Source organism: Schistocerca cancellata, chromosome 1 (genome assembly GCF_023864275.1).
Source record: "Schistocerca cancellata isolate TAMUIC-IGC-003103 chromosome 1, iqSchCanc2.1, whole genome shotgun sequence".
NCBI classification, from domain to species: Eukaryota; Metazoa; Arthropoda; class Insecta; order Orthoptera; family Acrididae; genus Schistocerca; species Schistocerca cancellata.
Window position 1 is genome coordinate 593,161,196 of NC_064626.1, and position 16,429 is coordinate 593,177,624.

General features: G+C 42.1%; 1 protein-coding gene across 1 annotated transcript in view; it reads left to right on the forward strand.

Annotated features, from left to right (window-relative positions):
• Window positions 1–16,429, forward strand: part of LOC126088493 (fatty-acid amide hydrolase 2-A-like) — a 250,432-nt gene that overhangs the window by 116,733 nt on the left and 117,270 nt on the right. Inside the window, exon 4 of the mRNA XM_049906673.1 lies at window positions 1,413–1,630. Within this exon, the coding sequence (XP_049762630.1) occupies window positions 1,413–1,630 (218 nt within the window). The remainder of the gene's footprint in view (window positions 1–1,412; window positions 1,631–16,429) is intronic.

Below are 16,429 nucleotides of genomic sequence, written 5' to 3' on the forward strand. Positions count from 1 at the left end.
TCTTATTGTTTAGTTAATGGTTGAAAATTAAGTTGAGTAGTGTGGGATATTGTTCAAATTAGTGAAATAATACTTTCTTATACACTGAGGTGGCAGAAGTCATGCGGTATGTGCTAATATCGTGTGCTAATATCGTGTCGGACCTCCTTTTGCCAGAGATAGTGCAGCAACTCGACGTAGCATGTACTGAACAAGTCGCTGGAAAACCCCAGCAGAAATATAGGGCCATGCTGCCTCTATTGCTGTCTACAATAGCGAAAGTGTCGCCGGTGCAGGATTTTGCGCACGAACTGATCTCTCGATCATGTCCCAAAAACGCTTGATGAGATCCGTGTCGAGAGATCTGAGTGGCATTCGCTCAAATTGTCCAGAACGTTCTCCAATCCAATCGTGAACAATTGTGTCCTCGTGACACATTTGGGGATATGAAGTCCGTGAATAGCTGCAGATGGTCTCCAAGTAGCAATTTCCAATCAATGATCGCTTCAGTTGGACCGGAGAATTCAGTCCACTCCACGCAAACACAGCCCACACCATTATGGAGCAACCACAAGCTTGCACAGTGGACAGTTGACAACTGGGATCCATGGCTTCGTGTGATCTGCACCATATTCGAACCCTACCATCAGCTCTTACCAACTGAATTCGGGACTCATCTGACCAGGCCACGGTTTTACAGTCGCCTGAAGTCCAATAGATACGGTCACGAGCCCAGGAGCAGCGCTGCAGGCAATGTAGTGCTGTCAGCAAAGGCACTCGAGTCGGACGTCTGCTGCCATAGCTCATGAACGCCACACTTCGGAGCACTGTCCTAACGTATACGTTCGTCGTACATCCCACATTGACTTCTGCGGTTATTTCACGCAGTGTTGCCTGTCTGTTAGCACTGACAATTATACTTAAATGCGGCTGCTCTCGGTCGTTACGTGAAGCCCGTCAGCTGCTGCATTGTTCTTGGTAAGAGGTACTGCTTGAAATTTGGTATTCTCGACACATTATTGACACTGTGGATCTCGGAATATTGAATTTCCTACAAATTTCCGTGGCTCTAGTCTCAACTACCATCCCACGTTCATTCCCGTCGTGCGGCCATAATCACGTCGGAAACTTTCTTACACGAATCATCTGAGTACAAATGACAGCTCCACCAATGCACTGCCGTTTTATACATTGTGTACGCAATACTACCGCCATCTGTAATGTGCATACTGCGGTCCTCTGACTTTTGTCATCTCACTGTATGTCATCATGTTATAGGAAAATAAAATAATACGACTGAAAAAAAGAGTACGTTTTACTGAGTGGGGGCCCTACAGATCATTAGCGTCCCTTGTGACCTAAAACCCAACCTGACAGGAAGGGAGGTGTTCCCAGAGCACGATATTGAGAACTGGTTGTGTACATATTGGCAGGGCTGAGCCACGCGTGCGGACGACTGTCGCACGCGGCGGTGAAGGCGGACCGCGACGCGGAGGCGGTGAGCCGCCTCAGGGAGGCCGGCGCCATCCCGCTGCTGGTGAGCACCACGCCCGAGCTGGGCCTCTGCTACGAGACCTACGAGAAGATCCACGGCGTTACCCGCAACCCCTACGACACCAGGCGCACGCCCGGCGGCTCGTCTGGCGGCGAGGTAGGTGACTCTCCAGAAGGTGCTCTAAGCATTAGCATTAGTCTTGTAATTTGTATCGTTATCACTGCGGCCGTTTGCTGGAACATGATTACACAGAGAAACACGTTTTTGCCTGTTGTTTACTAAGAGAAAGACACGTAGTATATACAGCACGCAGAATAATATGATCAGCAGATGCGCACTCGGCAGGGTACGTGTGGGGAAAGTGCTAGTGGTGGTGATTGCAGGCAGGCGCTGTAGGGGAAATGCCGAGGGTTGGATTTTTTGGTTGGTTGTTTGGGGAAGGAGACCAGACAGCGTGGTCATCGGTCTCATCGGATTAAGGAAGGATGGGGAAGGAAGTCGGCCGTGCCCTTTCAGAGCAACCATCCCGGCTTTTGCCTGGAGTGATTTAGGGAAATCACGGAAAACCTAAATCAGGATGGCCGGACGCGGGATTGAACCGTCGTCCTCCCGAATGCGAGTCCAGTGTCTAACCACTGCGCCACCTCGCTCGGTCCGAGGGTTGGAGGGGAAGTGCCACCACGCCCACACCTGCATGGTGACCAGTCAAAAAGATCTGTCACCTCTGCATTCGTTAATATCTAAAAAGAATTTCGCTATTTACTTTCACGTGGCTTTATATCTTTAAGGTAAGTGTCACGAGTGGCGAATTTTGAATAAAACCTATGTTTATCTTGTTGCCGTATTAAAATTTGCTGCTTTCGCCTGAACAAAGTGGAATTTATACGACGTTACCTCACTAACACGCTGTGAAGACGCAGTTGCGAGGTAATTCTGAAACAGTGGTTTATTTAGTGAAGAACTGAGGAAAAGTAAGGTCAATAGCTTATGAAAGAGCACATCCCCAGTAAAAAAATGAACGTATAACATCTTTACTTACGTTGTTTCAAAACACAACGATATTTCTCGTTTCACCAGCTATACATGGCCTTTAAAAATTACTTTCTTTCTTCGAGATAGTTTGTAATTAGTGAAGTAACACTGTAGAAATGAAGTTTTGCATGTTAACTATATGGCAAAATACTCTTTTCTTTGCATGTTACTATTTACCAAAATTTCATTTCAATATCTCAAACCATTTATAAAATATAAGGAATGTTGTGAATATTTCATTCTAGTTTTATCGTTGGCGCACACTGACACAAATGAGTATGCTCGGCTCCCAGGTACTTATTACAGCTTCCCATTATTCTAAATAATTGAAACCTTTAAATGGCTTGGTAAAAAACATAAATAACTTGGAGGTGTCGTTTTTAATCGGAAACTCTTCAGATAGAAAAACAGAATTATTTAAATAGTTTTCAGGCTTGGTTTTTCAGCAAAAATTTCTCTTCGAGTGCTTACAAGTTTTGGTGTTTGCACTATTTTTTCTTTACTTTATTCTTTGCCTAAGACATCTTTAATTTATTTTTATAGGCATTGAAAACACTGGTAAAAGAACCATTGGTCCAATACAAAAAGGCTATGGAAGATCTTTGTCGTAATCATGAAAACACAAAATATCACAAATTTTCCATGTAGAAGGCTATAGAGTTCACCAAGTCTATGGAATCAAGTAAAAAATGTATTGCAGTTGTCCTCGATACCAAGAAATCTTTAGTTATTGAATAAAACCGGAAACGCTTGAGGCCTTTTATAAAGACTATACTCCTGTGTGCTAGAAATAACCTACCTTTACGAGGGCATCGTGATCACGGTTTAATTCCTCAGCTAAAAGAAGAAAAAACTGATTACCTTCTAGCTGGAAAACATGGAGTGCTTTAGAGTCTTTTGGCTTTTATTGTGGATGCTGGAGATGAAGTTTTAAAACATCATTTCAGTACATGTGGCCGAAACAGTTCTATGATAAGTAATACAGTCCAAAACGAAGTCATTCATTGCATTAGTGACGCTATTCACTCCTCAATATCGAGGGATCTGAAAAAGACTAAATTTTTTAGCATTATGTGTGATGAAACAACTGATGTCACCACTATGGAACAGATGATATTTTGTATTAGGTACATCGACATGGAGACCTTTATCAAAGAAGACTTTCTGGGTTTTACTGAGCTTAAGTCAACTACTGGCACTTCGATTGCAGAAGCCATCGATGAAGAACTCAAGATTACAGCGTGATAATAAATTCAACTGGGAGGAGCACACCACAGAACTGCTGAAGCGTCTTAACAAATCTCTGTTTGCAATGCGAATTTTGTCAGACATAGGGGATATAAAAATGAAAAAGCTGGCATACTATGCTTACTTTCATTCCATAATGTCATATGGGATTATTTTTGGGGTAATTCATTAAGCCAAGCTAAAGTTTTCCGGGCACAAAAACGTGCAGTAAGAATTATATGTGGTGTGAACTCAAGAACATCCTGCAGAAGCCTGTTTAGGGAACTAGGGATACTAACTACAGCTTCCCAATATATTTATTCCTTAATGAAATTTGTCATTAAAATATATCACTTTTTCAAACCAACAGCTCAATTCATGGAATCAATACTAGAAATAAGAATAATCTTCACAAGGATTTAAAGTCACTTAGTCTTGTACAAAAAGGTGTGCATTATTCAGGAACACACATTTTCAATAACTTGCCAGCAGCCATAAAAAGCTTAACAACCAATGAAATTCAGTTTAAGAGAAGCCTAAAGGATTTATTGGTGGCCAACTCCTTCTACTCCATTGATGAATTTCTTAGTAAAACCAACTGATTTGTATATAAGTACAACATAACTTCTGCACAATTTCAGTGCAGTAATGTGTTCACTGAAAATGTGTGTGTGTGTGTGTGTGTGTGTGTGTGTGTGTGTGTAAGTATAATCTAACTTCTGCACCATTTCAGTGCAGTAATGTGTTTATTGTAAATAAGTATTACAGTAGTTGTATTACATGTTTATTACCTTATAAATAAATAAAAAACTTCTTTAATTTTAAATTCAGTGCATTAGTATTTGTAAAATGACTCTTAGTGTTCATTAAAAATGACGATCATTCCACTTGGGACCTGTGGAATGGTACATTAGCTTATTTGTTTTAGTTGTAAATATTTGTCATGTATTGTTGTTTTTCTGACATGTTCCACATCCTGGAGGACCTCCTCACTACGGATCAATTGGAATGAAAGTAAATCTAATCTAAAAAAAAAAAAGATACTGCGGCTGAGCTATCAATATCTTTGTGGACAGGGATATGATGGCGGCTCAAACATGGCTGGGAAATTTAAAGGAGTTCAAGCTCTTATTTTAAGTAAACAACCGTTGGCTATTTATATCCACTGTTTTAACCACTCTTTGAACTTGTGCGTTTCTAAGTCTTGTGATGCTCCAACAGTTAGAAGTATGATGGGAATTGTAGGATCAGTTTCAGCAGTCTTGTCTGCCTCTGCAAACAGAAAACATTCCCTAGAGGAAGCTATATCACGACTACTTTACGGAGTCAAAGAAGACAAAGTTGAAGACAATGTGTCCAACAAGATGGGTGAAAAGACACGATACCCTTATTACTTTCTAGGAGCTATTTGTCCCGGTCGTGACCTTGCTTGACGAACATTCAAGTAGTCATGAAACCAACGCAGAAACAGCTAGTATAGCTTGTATGTTTAGTTCTGCTGTCCGAAGAGGAGACTTTTTAGTAGCTTTAGCAACTGCAGTATATTGCATCTCTTTAACTCTAAGACTAAACGAACAGCTCCAAAGTCCTAAAATGGATTTAACAACTGCCTTAAATGGTTCGAATGGCTTTGAGCACTATGGGACTTAACACCTGAGATCATCAGTCCCCCAGAACTTAGAACTACTTAAACTTAACTAACCTAAGGACAACATACACATCCATGACCGAGGCAGGATTCGAACGTGCGACCGTAGCGGTCACGCGGTTCCAGACTGAAGCGCCTAGAGCCACTCGGCCACTCCGGCCGGCTCTGCCTTAAATCATGTCAATGATGTGCTTGGGGTGCTCTAAACTGGCAGGAGATATTGGAAGTGTAATAGCAATGCCAAGACTATTTCAACACAAACCAAAAGAGACAACGTTCCTGCTTCAAAAGCCGAGGAATACTTCAGGCGAACAGTATTTTTACCTGTTGTGGATCGTTTCATTCCCAAGCTAAGAACAAGAGTTCCCCAAGAATTTCTCACCATATTACCACTTGAAGGTCTTATTCCTGCATACTGTTTAAAATACAGTGAGGATGAAGTGATCCAGGCATCCGAGAAATATGAACAGTTTTTGGAGAGTTCTTCGCTTTTAATGAAAGTAGAGCTGAAACTATGGGAGAAAAAGTGGGTTTATGAAATTAAAAGACCTGAAACAGCAACTGAAGGTTTAAAGAGCTGTGACAAGCAGTTTTTACCAAATGTATATGTTTTACTTCAAATATTTGGGACTATTCCTGTCACCACAAGCACTTCTGAAAGAAGCTTCTGTACTCTGAGACGAATGACGACTTATTTGCGTAACACTATGGGGCAGGTGCGACTAAATGGATTGGCTCTTGCAAATGTCCATAAAGAAAGAGATATGGACACTGAAAATACCATTGACATATTCAGTAAAAAGAAACAGAGACGAATGAGCATGACAAACTGAGCAGAAGACGGAAATATCCAGTGAATTTTGTTCTAGAATTGTTTTTATACTCATGTCAAGTTCAAGTTTTTACATTCATGTCACCTGTATCCAGAGAATTAATGAAAACTTATTTGTTGTAAGTTGACCTTTTTTATGGTTTATGTAATTTATAAAACCTCCCATGTGAAAATAAGTTTTTTTTTTACCCTGAACTCTACAACAGTTACCAAAAACTACTTTAAGCAACACCAAATTTTACCAATTTGTCGGTGGAGGATCCCAACTCTCCTTTTGTTAAGCGATATTCTATTCCCCCAACTCCCCTCCCCCCATTAGCCCTCCCCCCCCCCCTTGACCGACTTCTAGAATCACCCCTGTCCAAGACCATCTATATTGGTTCCCTTGAATAGAGTCTCCACGTCTCCATAATGTGGCTGCGAAAGTGCTACAATATTTCGACCAACATATGTAGGTGAAACAGGTTTTTTTAGATTATGAAACTAATTGAGTCACGATTGCGTGGCAACCCGAGTGCGTGAATCTTTGAATTTCTCTGTGTATATGCCGACGGTTTTTACTAGACAAAACTTATATTCTGCCTTCAGCACGCCAAACATAATTAAATAATGCTGAAAATTTGTTTTGTTTTTTATCTATATTGTTGACAAAATGGGGAAAATAAAACCATGTCATATGCAGTGCAACTGCATTGCCATTTAAATGAGGCATGTTCGCAGTTTCCCCTTCTTCCCCGTCTTCACGATCAGATTACGGGGCGTGGCGGTGAGGGAAATGCGCCAGCCAGGTCGAGCGCTATGGCACTCGTGCCAGGGCTCACCCGGCAAGTCGAAATCTTAGCCACCATTGCCCAGTGACATAGCTCTCAGTCCAAAAAACATTGGATTAATAAAAAATAATGAAAAGTCCAGATGGTGGTTTTAATTAATGCTTAATTTGTTGTACATAGCCACCCCATACTTATTTACAACGCACAGAACATTCGTACAACATGTGAGACTAAAAAGCTTTTCATGCTTTCGCCCATCACCAAATTATGTGAACATTTATATTTGCGTCAGTATGTTTTTATCGATTGCATTTTGATTGCTGCAGTTTCCCTGTACAAAATAGCAGTTCATTTAGCTAGCACTTTTTCCAGGTATCTATTTAGTTTCATTGAAAGCTATATGTGTCTTTTTGCTCAGTTAAGCTATAACTGAATCATTACCTGTTCTGCTGCTAAAAGGCCGGTCGGTGTGGCCGTGCGGTTCTAGGCGCTTCAGTTTAGAACCGCGTGACCGCTACGGTCGCAGGTTCGAATCCTGCCTCGGGCATGGATGTGTGTGATGTCCTTAGGTTAGTTAGGTTTAAGTAGTTCTAAGTTCTAGGGGACTGATGACCTCAGATGTTGAGTCCCGTAGTGCTCAGAGCAATTTGAACCATTTGCTGCTAAAATGCAGCAGACAGGTAGAACTTTACATGTAACTTAAAGCATAGGTGGGCAACTGGCGACCCTCAGATCGGATCCAATCCGTGATTGGTTTCTATCTGGCCCGTTGAAGAAATTTATGGGAGATAGGTAGAGAGAGAGAGAGAGAGAGAGAGAGAGAGAGAGAGAGAGAGAGAGAGAATCACTCCCTCGGATGTACGCCATTGTTGTGTACAACTTCATACACAGTGGCAAGGAGAGGTAGGCTTCAGAGTGATGCAGCAACTGCCATCGAAGGAAAGCTTGGGAGCAGCAGAAATGGTTCAAAATGGTTCAAATGGCTCTGAGCGCTATGGGACTCAACTGCTGTGGTCATCAGTCCCCTAGAACTTAGAACTACTTAAACCTAACTAACCTAAGGACATCACACACATCCATACCCGAGGCAGGATTCGAACCTGCGACCGTAGCGGTCGTGCGGTTCCAGACTGTAGCGCCTTTAACCGCTCGGCCACTCCGGCCGGCGAGCAGCAGAAATGATAAGCGAACAATGTAACATAGTAAACAGAAGATTTACTTAAAGTATTGTTCCAAGTGTACAAAGAAGCACTACAAGTAATACAGCAAGAAGTAGAGTCCAGCTCATTCAACGGCAACAAGGATGAGGCTCGGTGTACTAAGCACGAACGGTGGTGTCAGCGAAGAGGCTCCAAGCGCAAGTGGGCTGTGTGGCTGCCGCCGGCCGTCTGTCTATTCCACGGCGGCACAGAGGGTGCTTGTAGTCCAGTGCCGCTGGAGGTGTGCACCACTGGGACCGCCAGAACTCGCATGACCGCTGTTGGCGTCAGACAGAAACTTGCCATTCTGTTGTTCGCATTATTCTACTTTTGCTGCTGTGTAATACAGTCCAAATATGCGAAATTCAAGCGATTTAGACTTTTTAAATTTTCTAAATGAAAAAAAGATGACCTAATTCATTTAGCATTACAGAAGCAACTCATGCCAATGCGATCACTCTTCCAAAATGTTTCTAGACAACTATTTACGACATGCTTGCTAATAGTGTTTGTGGATATTACCACATAAAAGTTCAAACACACTAATAACAAACCTGTGACCAAAAATAACTAAGTTACTCCTAATTGTTTGTCGACTGGGACTACCTGTCTGATTCCGATATTTTCCATTTCTATTCATTCCCGTATTAACATTAGTAAATAATTCTTCTACATTGTGGACGTATTAGAAAAATACAACTGTTGAAACTGAAGATAACTTATAATGAATTAGCTGCAGCCAATTGTTTTTAAAGACATTTATTTTTCCATGATGACTTTCAAGATGCCTGGCATCCCATCTTCAGATGTTTACATTTATCTGTGTGTCGTGAACACAGCTTTTTTTACTAACGTTCTTGCAGAGTTTTTCAACTTTTAAGATAGCTATTGTAAAATATTTTAAATAAAGAAGCAATGTCCATGATACGTAAATAACTGTAAACATCTGAATTTGTGGTGAAAATAACATGAACATGCTCTCAGAAACGCGTGTCTTTAGGCACAATTTATTGCCGTGGCGTATCGGGAAAGGGACGACATTCAAATCGGTGCATTACAGCGTAGGCGTTAACGTCACAGGCGCTTTCGTTTTGACTCCATGCGCAAGGCGCTCTGCTGTCACGTCACGTGACGAGCCTGTCTGTGAGCTTAAATAAGTATGTGAATCACGCCCCCGAGTTACCAAAGGTTGCCCATGCCTGCCTCGAAGTATTAACAGCTACGGCAGCACAATGCAGAACACCCAAAAAATTTTATTATGCTTTTATTTTGCTCTATTGTGTTCTCCGATAAGTTAAGCGATTCCAAAATGTGTGTTCCAGTCAAGTTTCTTAAGACCCATTTCTAAATCTACCGATGCCGCTATCGTAGCTTTGCCAATCTTCAAACTATCTAGCGTGATGAAATGTAGTAAAGCACTTTTCTTAGGGCTGTAGATTGTATCTGTTAAACGAGATAGAATGGTGTGAGATATTATTACGAGGAATAAAAGTGGCCCGGAGAACAAGAGTCCCAGAGAACGAAGAAAGACAGAACAGGAAAGGAAATACAGTACTAATCTTACTAAAGCAGATGTTTAAAGAACTATAATTCATTTCTTGACACTCTTGGGCCCTGATCAGCAAATTGCTGAAGGCGGATCAAATCTTGACTGCTGGAATTGCTGCAGTCTCATCTGACATGTTCTGCTGCAGTTCTTGAAGACTATGAGGATTTCTGCGATATGCCTTATACATGAGGGCTCCCCACACAAAGTAATCGCCCACGGACATATCAGGTGACCTGGACGACCAGATAGGGGCCCGACGGGACTGCCTTCTGCTAACACCTCTGTCAGGCGTGAAGATGATGATAATGTTTGGTTTATGGGGCCTCTACTGCGTGGTCATCAGCGCCCTTACAAAGTCCCAATTTTTTCACAGTACAATTTTTTGCACAGACCAATCTAGTCACGGTCACGAATGATGAGGACAACACAAACACCCAGTCCCCAGGCAGAGAAAATACCCAACCCGGCCGGGAATCGAAACCTGGACCCCCTGTTCCAGAAGCAGCAACGTTCGCCACTAGATCACGAGCTGCGGACGTCAGGCGTGAAGATTGTGTAAATGTGCTCCAAAGTTTGGCCGGCTGTATGGGCAGTTGCTCCAATCTGTTGAAAGTAACTGTAGGTCTTTTCCTCCTCTGTTAATACTGCCACGAAGTCAGGTCCAATCGTATCCACTAGTCCGGGCCACTCATACTTGCTCCACCCTGTAGATGCGACCAATGAATAACAAATCTGTGTCACGTGCACTGATGAAATGTAGGAGACTGACAAGTTGCCTGTACGCATTTAGTAGTCTGTTGTAATGGCGGTTTACAAGTAGTTCAGATGGAAAAACGGATAATTACCCGTCTTCGGGTCGCAGGGGCACTATTTCATAAATGGCTGCGTTTGCTGCCTGTTCGCATGTTCCTGCAGTGAAACTTTTTCGTGTTCTGTTAATGGTGCCATTGTGGCATTAGCATCGCGACTGTTCGTGACTGTTAACCGACTTTCAGTACAACGGCTCCCACTCGTGTCTACGGGAACAGTTCAATGTCCATGAAGGAGGGGGGGGGGGAAGGAGGTAGTTTTGAAAAGAGGTTGTAAGATGAACGTCAACAAATGTAAAACGAGGATATAAGAATATAGTCGAATTAAATCTGAAGCTCCTGCAGAAATATGATTAGGGAATGATACAAGAAATGTAGTAGACAAAGTTTTCTACTTAAGCAGCAAAATAACCAATGACGCCAAAATCGAGAGAATATGAAAATGTAGATCGGGAGATGCAAGGAAAGCATTCCTGAACAGAGAATTTGTTAACATCAAATGTAAATTTAAGTGTTTAGAGCGGCGCGGGATTAGCCGAGCTGTCTGAGGCGCTGCAGTCATGGACTGTGCGGTTGGTCCAGGCGGAGGTTCGAGTCCTCCCTCGGGCATGGGTGTGTGTGTTTGTCCTTAGGATAATTTAGGTTAAGTAGTGTGTAAGCTTAGGGACTGATGACCTTAGCAGTTAAGTCCCATAAGATTTCACACACACTTGAACATTTTGAACAAGTGTTTAGAGTTTAGGATGATTCCGTGATGGTGTTATAACGTTCAGGGATATTGCAGAAGGATAAATGTTTCAATTTGAGGCAAGGGACCGTGGTCTGCAAAAGACCAAGTCGAAAGTTACAAGCGTAGATCGTTCTGATACCTCTGACAGTGAAACACATTTACCGGCACTGTTGTTGCTACGATTGTGGGGAGTAGGCAATTTTTATAGATCGAAGTATGAACGAAAACAAGGAAAAAAATCCAATAAACACGGGCATTAAAATGCGTATCACAAAAGCCATAGACACTTGTTCAGTAGGAGAGATGTGTTTCACACTAGCGAAGATGAACAAGTGTTCACAGCTCTTATGATGTGCATTGTACAGCCATTGTTTACTAGTAATTTTTTTCTTGCTTTCGTCCGTACCAACAGCCCTAAAAGGTATCTATCCGGCAATTTTACCAACAGCAGTATCTATATTTGTAATCGCTTTCAGAGCTATCAGAACGATTTTCGCTTGTAACTTTCGACTCGATTGTTTCCAGACGAGGGTCTCTTACCTCAAATTGTACATTTACCCTTCTACATCACTCTGAAAGTTTGTAACACCATCGCTGATTCATCCTGTATAGGCGTCAAAAGTGGACAACAAATAGTTCAGACACGAAGGATACAGAAGCTTCTTAAATGTGGTGCTATATAATAATGCTGAAGATTAGATGATGAGTTCATGTAGCTAATAAACATGTAATGAATCGAAATGGTGAGAAAGGAGTTTTACGACGCAACTTGACTACATGGAGGGATAGATTAAGAGGACACATCAGGAGGAAATAAGGGTTGAATGATGTGGTAATGAGTGTGGAACGTAAGAACTGTAGAGGGAGAGCAAGGCTTGTAGGAAGACGTAGAAGCTGCTATATTTGTTACGATGCGGGCTGCTGGATTTGTTACCAGCAGGCTCGAACAACACGCAAGTGTTACGGAGATGCTTCGGGAACTCAAATGGGAATCACTGGAGGGAACGCGACGTTGTTTCCGAGGAACACCATTGAGAAACTTTAGAGAACCGACACTTGAAGCTGACCGCCGACCGATTCTACTGCCACCAAGATACATTTCGCGTGAGGATCACGAAGATACGAGAAATTAGGGCCCACACGGAAGTATATAGACAGTTGTATTTCCCTCGCTTTATTTGCGAGTGGAATAGGGAAGGAACTGACTAGTAGAGGTACAGGGTACCCTCCGCCACCCACCATATGGTGGCTTGTGGTGTATGTATGAACATGTAGATGTAGAAGGCTTGCTTACAGTAAGTAGGTGCAAATGGATGTACATCAAACCAGCAATGTAATAAATGAGAGGAAAATTCCGTGTACGAGGCTTTCGCTGAGTATTAAGATGCTCTAAGGAACTGCAGTCCATGAGTCGGTAGAGCTCAGTTGCAGCCAGTAGGGAACTGCGTTGCCCATGCTGTTCTTGTTTTCACTTACACGTGAAAACTATGGTAAATTTTAACCTCGATGGCCAGATGAGGATTTGAAGCTCGTGCTCACAATCGTAAAAGAAAATTATAGCTTGAATTTGCACTGAATGTGACTCTGTAATTACCCTCAAATTTTGATGCGCAGCTCGTAGTTAAAGGCTCTGAGGCTAAGCTGCCACACAATATATATTAATATACATTTGTCTGTACTGGATAACAGAATTTAAATGATCAAGGAAGCATCTCAAGTATTTCTGAGACGAATTTACAGAATGACAGTCATCTTCTTGTAACTGTTGATATCTGATATCAAGTGATGTTTTTCGAAGAGGTAGCAGCTGTTCTAAGGCTGCGCCTTGTTCTATAGAGTACAACTTTTATGGGCCTTCCGAAGGCTCACTCCCTTCAGCCTAGCCACATGTCACATCTACGTCACAAGAAAAACTTGGGAGACGCCATATTGTATTTCTTACTAATTATTTGAATCCCTTTGTTAATGAATTTTATGTTATAACTGACATCCACGAATATTTGCCACTTCAAAGCATTAGCACATTAAGTAGCTTCTGAAAACGCGTCGTTATTGGTACGATTTGTTGTAAGGAAATGGCTGCAAACGTCAAGCTAGTGGGCAAAGAATTTTGTACTTCGTTGTTTTCGAATTATAACTTGCATATTATGAAAATATGCCGTTTCGAGGCAATGACGCATTGAAGATGTCTGAAAAATTCGTCGTTCTTGGTACTATTTGTTATAATTAAACGTCTGTTACTAAAATACCGGCGATTAATGCCTTTAAGGGGTCACGCAATACAAGACGCATCAGTGCAGCAGTGTACAATAGTCTACAATGTGATGCAGAGATGTTTCGCATCCTCCTTTCTCCAGTTTTTATTTATTCAACTTTGCGTTTTCTGAAAGGTTGTGGGACTTTCTTATTAATTTAATAGATGTATGCTCTGTAATATGAAATGTTCTGTAAATGTAAGAGCTCTCTCTCTTTTTCTCTCTTCGGAGTGAGTTCGTTCCATAGTGTGGACGTGCCAGAGAATATACCAACGAATTGCAAGATTGGTTTCGACGTCTCTCCCGGATTCGATAGCAATTCAGTATTCATTTATTTATGAAAAATCACAGTCACAGGGCAAGATCGCTCCTTACTGCACACACAATCACAGCAGCAACGTCACTGCGTCGATGCACTATCTCACGAACGGCGCGTATTGAACACAAAAAAAACATTAAATGTCTCAAGTTTAGAGCTGAAAATACGAAAGCTTGCAGAGATGTTAACATACACGGCACTAAAGATCTCTCCAAAACGTTTCTTTTAGCACGATTTGTTGTGGTAAAATGGAAAAAGTGACGTAGGCAGATAAAATGCTATCTACAGATCTTAACTTGGAGTTAGATTTTGGTGTTATTTACTAGCTGTTTCTGAAACGAAAAAAAGACACAATATGTAAATTATTGCTGGAATTTGATATTGCATGGTGAAAGAATCATCTATAACGTAGTTCGAGGTCTAGGTTAGTTCCGATCGATAAATTCTGTAGCGTTCTTCGAATGGAAATCACAGTCCACGCCTGCCTCAAAATACTGTACCTGAAAGCAGAAATAGCGCAGCCAATGAATACTAAAAACGGCCAATTGCAGGAAAAAATTCGGGTCGTCGCAAATTTTTGTACAGTGGTGGGAGGGTGCACTATGAACAACGAGTTAAGATTCCTGACAGACGAAGTGTGAGCATTGGGGACGGGAGGGGGGGGGGGGGAGTGGAAAGGCCAATTTTTATGTTTTTCGTGAATAATTCGATAAAAATAGGTTCTAGTGAAAGAGTTCCAAAACAGAGAATTAAACTATTTAAAATTTCCTACAAAAAGCGTCCTATTATCTTTTTCTAGGACTAATAGTTTCCGCGTCGCAGAGGATGACAAAATTGCAGATTATTAAAAATTGTTTTTTAGCGGGATACAGTTAATGTTTATGTGAACTGGGTTAAAAACAGATATTAAATGTGTGTACCATATCTAAGGGCTTAGAGCCGTATTTAACGTTCTGTTGCGTTCCGGTGAAGGAAGAGGGGGTGGGGGGTGGGGCTTTTGTGTATGGTAGAAGCGCGAGTGAAGGTAGGTCACCAGAGTGGGCATGCACTTCCCTCTTTCATAGGTCTGCAAATTGAACGGCGAGTAGGCTATTCCTCACTCGGTCACCTCACTACGTCACAAGAAGGAACTACAGGGTATTTGACGAAGTTATTCCGGCCCTCCACAGCAAGTCTTATATGAGCATAGTTTTGAAAGTTAGTTCCGATCGGTCACGAAATGGAAATAACTGTGCAAATCCGACGAAGCTTTGCACTTATGTGTTGGGCGGTGTCTCTGGTATGCCCGTCGAACGTGTCACGTCGCTCTTTTCAGTTTCACGTCGCGTTTCTCGGTTCTGAGCTCACGGTGAGTACGTAAAGATGCCTAGAAAATAGTGTCTCCTGCCAAGTACGAGTGCCTGGTGAGAGAAATCGCCTGATGTAATGCAGCTATACAGGGTGGTCCATTGATCGTGACCGGGCCAAATATCTCACCAAATAAGCGTCAAACGAAAAAACTACAAAGAACGAAACTCGTCTAGCTTGAAGGGGGAAACCAGATGGCACTATGGTTGGCCCGCTAGATGGCGCTGCCATAGGTCAAACGGATATCAACTGTTTTTTTTTTTTTAAATAGGAACCCCATTTTTTATTACATATTCGTGTAGTACGTAACGAAATATGAATGTTTTAGTTGGACCACTTTTTTCGGTTTGTGGCAGATGGCGCTGTAATAGTCACAAACGTATTAGTACGTGGCATCACGTAACATTCCGCCAGTGCGGACGATATTTGCTTCGTGATTTATTACCCGTATTAAAATGGATCGTTTAGCAATTGCGGAAAAGGTCGATATCGTGTTGATATGTGGCTATTGTGATCAAAATGACCAACGAGTGTGTGTTATGTATGCTGCTCGGTATCCTGGACGACAACATCCAAGTGTCCGGACCGTTTGCCGGATAGTTACGTTATTTAAGGAAACAGGGAGTGTTCAGCCACATGTGAAACGTCAACCACGACCTGCAACAAATGATGATGCCCAAGTAGGTGTTTTATCTGCAGTCGCAGCTAATCCGCACATCAGTAGCAGACAAATTACACGAGAATCGGGAATCTCAAAAACGTCGGTGTTGAGAATGCTATAACAACATCGATTGCACCCGTACCATATTTTTATGCACCAGGAACTGTATGACGATGGCTTTGAACGTCGTGTACAGTTGTGCCACTGGGCACAACAGAAATTACGGGATGATGACAGATTTTTTGCACGCGTTCTGGCTGGTTCTGAGCACTATGGTACTTACAGGGTGTTTCAAAAATGACCGGTATATTTGAAACGGCAATAAAAACTAAACGAGCAGCGATAGAAATACACCGTTTGTTGCAATATGCTTGGGACAACAGTACATTTTCAGGCGGACAAACTTTCGAAATTACAGTTGTTACAATTTTCAACAACAGATGGCGCTGCAAGTGATGTGCAAGATATAGAAGACAACGCAGTCTGTGGGTGCGCCATTCTGTACGTCGTCTTTCTGCTGTAAGCGTGTGCTGTTCACAACGTGCAAGTGTGCTGTAGACAACATGGTTTATTCCTT